The sequence below is a fragment of the Melozone crissalis genome, unplaced genomic scaffold, assembly GCF_028551555.1.
Source record: "Melozone crissalis strain CALT ecotype California unplaced genomic scaffold, PUWL_Pcris_2 ptg000035l_1, whole genome shotgun sequence".
Taxonomy (NCBI): domain Eukaryota; kingdom Metazoa; phylum Chordata; class Aves; order Passeriformes; family Passerellidae; genus Melozone; species Melozone crissalis.
The window spans coordinates 729425-735424 of record NW_026535813.1 but is presented as its reverse complement, the minus strand read 5'-3'; the positions used below and the strand labels follow the sequence as shown (position 1 = coordinate 735424).

The 6000-nt window shown below is 44.2% G+C and overlaps 1 protein-coding gene across 1 annotated transcript in view; it reads right to left on the bottom strand.

The window, feature by feature from the left end:
- Positions 1–1661: 1661 nt before the first annotated feature.
- LOC128941392 (transient receptor potential cation channel subfamily M member 8-like) overlaps positions 1662–6000 on the bottom strand; it is a 28608-nt gene continuing 24269 nt past the window's right edge. The window contains 3 exon segments of the mRNA XM_054283146.1: positions 1662–1712; positions 3383–3416; positions 4677–4776. Coding sequence (XP_054139121.1) covers positions 1662–1712; positions 3383–3416; positions 4677–4776 — 185 coding nt within the window.

The following is a 6000-nucleotide window of genomic DNA, read 5'->3' as shown; positions in this document are numbered from 1 at the left end:
GCAACAGTAGCAGAACTCTTGGAAATATGAGTGCTTTGCAACAGCAGCTTACAAGGAGTAATTGCTGCCACTGGACATTAGGGCAGATGAGAAGAGTTTGGGTAATGCAGGAATCATGTCAGGAGATAAGCAGTCGTCTCCTGTTTCCCCAGAACCTTGTAACAAGCAGAAAGGGCTGTTTGATCAACAAAAATAAAAATAGCAAGAAAATCCTACTGACTCCTGCTGAGACATTGATAGTCTGGTGCCTCTCTTGCCATCTGCTTGGGGTTACTGCCAGCTCCGAGCAATTATTCTTCATGAATTGGTACCTGTGTGAGCAACAGAAAGAATTGGAGAATAGAGCTCCCAGCCTACCTCAATGCTTTGCTTTCATCCTCTCCACATCAGCTCAGGTGATTTGGATGCCTTGTCCAGGGGAGAGTGTCCCTGCCCATGGCAGAGGGTGGAACTGGATGAGCTTTAAGGTCCCTTCCAACCCAAGCCATTCTGGGATTCTAGGATTCTTCTGAAGGCACTGTCATCTGTAATGAGAGATCCCTTTCCACAAGCTCCATCATAAGCTGCTGAGCCTTGTCCCAGGCTGCCCCACTGTATCTAATTACAGCCTGTTTCCCAGCCACACTGCAGCTCCCTTTGATATGTGCTGGCCTAAATGGCCTCCAGAGTTTCACTATTCTACAGCCTGGTTTTTAGGCAACTTGGAGTCCAGCACCTCCTACAACCAGCCAAGGAACTGGTGATCCTTGTAGATTTTATTAGGTGGTTGCAAGTCATCCGTGACTAAATGGAACTTGGGTCAAGTTAATATTCAGTTGTCCCAGGAAAACGTGAGCTGCTGACTGGGGAATGCTTGGCACAGGTTTAAGTTCTCCTGGACAAAACCACTCTGTGGAAGGAGGAGCCAGGCCCTCATGTCCAGGCTGATCAAGTTGTTCCAGATTATCCCATTCAACAGTTACATTTCTTAACCTGCTGTCTCTAAAGATGACAGTGTTCTCTGCATCCATCAGTGTTCTTTCACATCCCACTGTGGGATCCAAGCCAATTCTTCCTTAAAACTGAAGGTGAAAGTACACAAGGCTGATGACCAGACACTCAAATGGACTGGAGGCTTTGGGTCAGCTCCTCACACTGCAGCTTATTGTACAGGACACAGGAAGGCTACAGGGATCCAGCCTAATGCCCCACTTTGATAATGGAAAAATAAACCTTACTCCTGCCCTCACTTGTCTTTTCTATTTGCGTTGCCTGCTCTTCAGAGTTGAAAGGTACCAAGGGTAGAGGATCCAGCACAGCTGCCCTGCATTTTCTAGAGGCCCTCCAACACAAAGAAAACTAAAATAACCTTGGGTTAGCCATAGTTTTTCAAAGGCAAGTGAGCAAACAAGGTATTTTAAACAGTGCCAAAAATTGATAGAAACCCCAGATGGAAAACTGTATTTTTCAGAAAGAAAAACACAAATGAGGAACAGAATTCTGGTTTCCTTTCTTTCTCAGTATCAGACAATATGAATACAAGCATCAACAATTAATTCTAGCTCTTCTTCCAACGACACACCAATTGAACACCATAAATGCTGGTAAACTTTTTCAAGGCAGAGAATGGATTTAAAGAGGGCTACCCTGCTCCAGTAGCTGCTCTTGGATTTCAGCTGCACTCATTTAATTTTACTGGAAATCTCTTTCAGAAGGCCTTTCAAATCAGCGAGCTTTAAAAAAAAGAAGGAGGTTATTTTGGTAAAGTCTATCTAGCTGAAGGAAAGCAATGCTAATGAGAAAGTATTGCACCAAATGCAAGAGTGCTCAAGAAGATACTCCCAATTGCAGTGTTCATCAGGGCAATTAATGCAGCAAGCCCTGATGCCTCTGTATTTCAGTGAGTTAACCAGCAGTTACCAGAAGAGAGAAGCAAGAGATGGGTATTTCTTTTCAGGAGAGAATTAAGGTTAGGAGGATCTCCTTTCAGTTTCAAGAGCAGCATCACTAGCCACAGACTGGCTCACCACTTCCCTTTCAGTCTAGGAAGCAAACTATCATTTTGTAATCTAAATTACTTGACAGCAACCAAAATATGTATATGTGGCTCTTTTCACCTGTGAGCTTCTCAGAAGTCTGTGCTTCATACCAAAGCCACTCCCCACTTCAGAGGCCAGACAGATAATTCAGTCAAGCCTCAGAAAACACCCACTGTGAAGGTCTTTTCAGCATCACAGTCATAAAAAGATTATTTGTAGGGCAATTCACATAATGTGCTCTCTGGTAGATTGGTAGCTTTCTAGTGCTTAGTTACCCCATGCACACAGCACCAGAAGCTAAACTTGACACCTTGGGAAGGGGACATGTCAGCTGTGTGACACCCCTTCTTCCCATTGGTGTTTCATGGGCCTGTTACACAGCTGAATGCTGCAGTTTAAGGTGGAAATTACTTCTATTTTGTTCCATCCCACCAGGAATACTGAGAAGCACTCCTCCAGCACTGAGCAAGTGTTTTTCTGTTTCATTTTCCTGCACAATACGAAGCTCTTGTGGCTTGGAAGGCACCTGACAGCTCATTGTGTTCCATCCCTGCTGTGGGCAGGGACACAGGCTGCTCCAACCCATCCAACCTGGCCTTGGACACTTCCAGGGATGCAGGGGCAGCCACAGCTTCTCTGGGCACCCTGTGCCAGGACCTGCCCACCCTCACAGCCAAGAATTTCTTCCCATTATCCCATCTAATCCTGCTCTGTGTTCAAAACCATTCCCTCTTGTCCTAATCACTGTTGTATTGCACTAGATATTTAGTTGGTTACACTGGGTGTTGGGGAAAAACGTTTTTGGGTCACATGAATGGCATGTTCCCCCTTTCACATGGGTTCCCCTCACATAACCCCCTGGTTCTGTATGCCTTGTGGTCTGGCCCACGGATGGTCCCTCCCCTCACCCCTCCCGGATGTGGTCCTCTTTCCCCGCCCCCACCACCTGGGGCATAAAACCCCACCGCAGGTGAGACACACCCTCTTTGGTGCTTGGGTGGTCGCCTGCGCCGGAGGTGATCTGTCCCACACGAATAAACTGGACACTTTGACCCACGTGGCAGGGAGCACTTCTCGTCTTTTATCTCGTTCATGCGGTTCTGTGTCGGCTTGGGTCCTGAGTGAGCTGGGTTTGGACTCATATAAGCCCAGAGATCCACGGATACTGCAAATCACTACACTCTCTACACACTCCTGTCCATGGAATCAAAACAGCAAGATAAAAAAGCCCAATTAAAATGGGGTCCTGGTGACAGTGACAAAGACTGCACATGACTGTGGGAGGCTCATTTTCCTTGCCATGGCACACCCCCTGCTTTACCAGAGAGAATCACATTCCCCAGAGCAGTCTGGGACAGAAGTACCTTTGCATCCAGCTGTCTGAATCGATGCACCATTCTAGAAACCAGAAGGAGAACATGGAGCAAAGGGATCAGTCTGGATACCAAGGAAAACGTGGCCAATTACCACACCCCACCCCCCCTAGGGCTCCATCCTCCCAGGGAGGCAGGGCTGCACATGACTGGCATAATTTTTAGTACAAGTAAATAAAATAACATGCAAATTATTATTAGCAGGATGCTATTCCATTTTCCTTCTCAAGACACTTTTGCTTCCAGTACTAAGGAGATGGTTTTGGAATTTGTTTGGCTTCTTATCCAATGCTGTGTGTCTCTGGGTAGTGTTAACCTAAACACTTATTTGGTGACAGCAATGTTCATGCCCACGGATATGGAAGGGTCAGGTTTTTCTTGCCCATTCCCATCAACTCTCTCTGATTAAGGGAAATACTCAGGCTGCCAGAAGTTAGCAAAGTTAAGCAATCTTAACAGAGCAGGTTTTGCTCTTTAGCAGTGCTCTGTTTTCTTGCTTTCTTTCTGTTTCTTTTTTCTCTTATACTATTACTCTGAAAACAGTGAGACAGATCCCAAAGATAATGTTTCCATGAGCTGGCAGTCAAAGAAACATCCAAGTCTAAGTGTACAAGCCCCAAATACCATGATTCTAAAGATCATCTTCCCTCCTCAGAGGTCTTCCCTACTCATGCTACTGAGTACACGTCTCCATCTGGATTACTGCTGTGGGAATGTCAGAGATTCCAGATCCAATGGTAAAAATTCTCTGCTAAGAATATATAATAAAAAATATAATAAAATAATAACATAATATTATATAATTATAATTATATAATATATAATAAAATAATAAATGTATAACCATAGAATTATCTGGGTTGGAAAAGATTGAGTCCAACCAATTCCACCACTAACTCGTGTCCCCAAGTGCCACATCCACACAGCTTTTAAATCCCAACCCAAGGTGGGAGTGCCACCACTGCCCTGGGCAGTCTGTTCCAGGGCTGGACAACCCTTTCCACAAAGAACTTTTTCCTAATATCCAACCTAAACTAATCCTATAGCAAGAGTCAGCTGTGGCACTGCTTCCCATGATGAGATCTCAAAACACCATGGGAAGATATTTTCTTATCTTCAGCAGACTAAAAAGCACCATTTCACTTTAGAAATAAAAAGCATGTTTATGCTGAGTTTGCTTACTTACTCATTAGTTTGTAAACATTTAGATCTGCTGAAAACTTGCCTTCACTAGCAATGTTCAAGAGAAAATTAAGAGAATGAAGACAAAGATGGGCAGGCTTACTCTTCTGATGAATCATTTGCTTTTGTATTGATTTTGACAAGGTAATTTTCCTTCATGACAGCTTCCCATGCCAGGATTTCATTGTCCTCATTTCTTGAGCCTGGGAAATGTATTTGAAGAAAAAATGCTTAATTTGTCTTTCCAAAGCCAAGGTGCAAAAAGGCTGGATCAGTGTGTGCATTCTGAGGTTAATGATTCCCTTCTCCACATCCTGAGCACTCACAGCCCCACTGCCCACCCCTGACAGATGTGACACCAACACCTTGCACTGAATGCTCCTGGCAATCAGAGTCACTTAAAAATACAAAATATGAGCAAACATAAAACCCCAAACCAGCCAAACAAACATAAAACACCACCCACCTCGCCAACCTTACAAGCTCCAAAAGTCTTTCTGGACTTCTTTGAGTCTTGGTTAACGCAGGTGCCTCTGCTTCAGCAGGTACAGGACATTCTAGCAAGTTCCCATCTGGGTTTGAGCTTTCCATTTGTTTCTACATTATCCCATATTGGATCATTAAGAGTAACATTTCTAAGAACCACAGTGTAGGATTTTTCATTGAACTGAAACCCTCCTGAATGATGAAGAATTGTCTTCTCTAAGAAGCATTTTGTGGTGGTTCTGTAAATTCAAGAGTTGATACAGATGAGCCCACTTTGAGGCATCAAAGCCCTCCAGGGTAATACTTCAGCATTTATCATGTTCTAGGAGGACAGCATAAACCACAGGGGCTTAAATAAAACAATAAAATTAACTGAGACAAAAGAAGCCCAGGGCTGAAGTCCCTTTCTTCCATCCAGTGCTCCTCTGAGCTCACACACCCCTCAGCTGTTCTCCCATATTCCAACAAGTATTTAAGCACCCAAATCCCAACCATTTCCATAAGAGTTTAATGGGGAAGGCAGGATTTTACAACAGTCAACACATCAATGTGCTTCCTCCACATATTTCTCAGTTCCTATCATCAGCAAAACCACAATCATTTTCTGGCTCTAATTAACTCTCCCATTCTTTCAGAGCTGCAGCATCCACTGTGCATCATTTGAGCAGGAATTTCTGCCATCCAACAGCTTCCCCAGCAAGGAATTCACACAGCAATTTGGACAGCCAAAATTAGTGCTAAGCAATTTTATAGCCAAAGCAGGCTCTTCCTCCTAAACTGGTAACAAATCCAGCTTCTGCTGCAGGGCAACAGGCAGGTTGCTGATGGATGGGAACAACCTGTCAATTAACTCAACTTATGCTCTCTCAGCTGAGAAAACACTACATTTGCTGGAGAGGTGGGGGGAAAGCTTGTTAAAACAATTCCTATCTGTGTCCTCT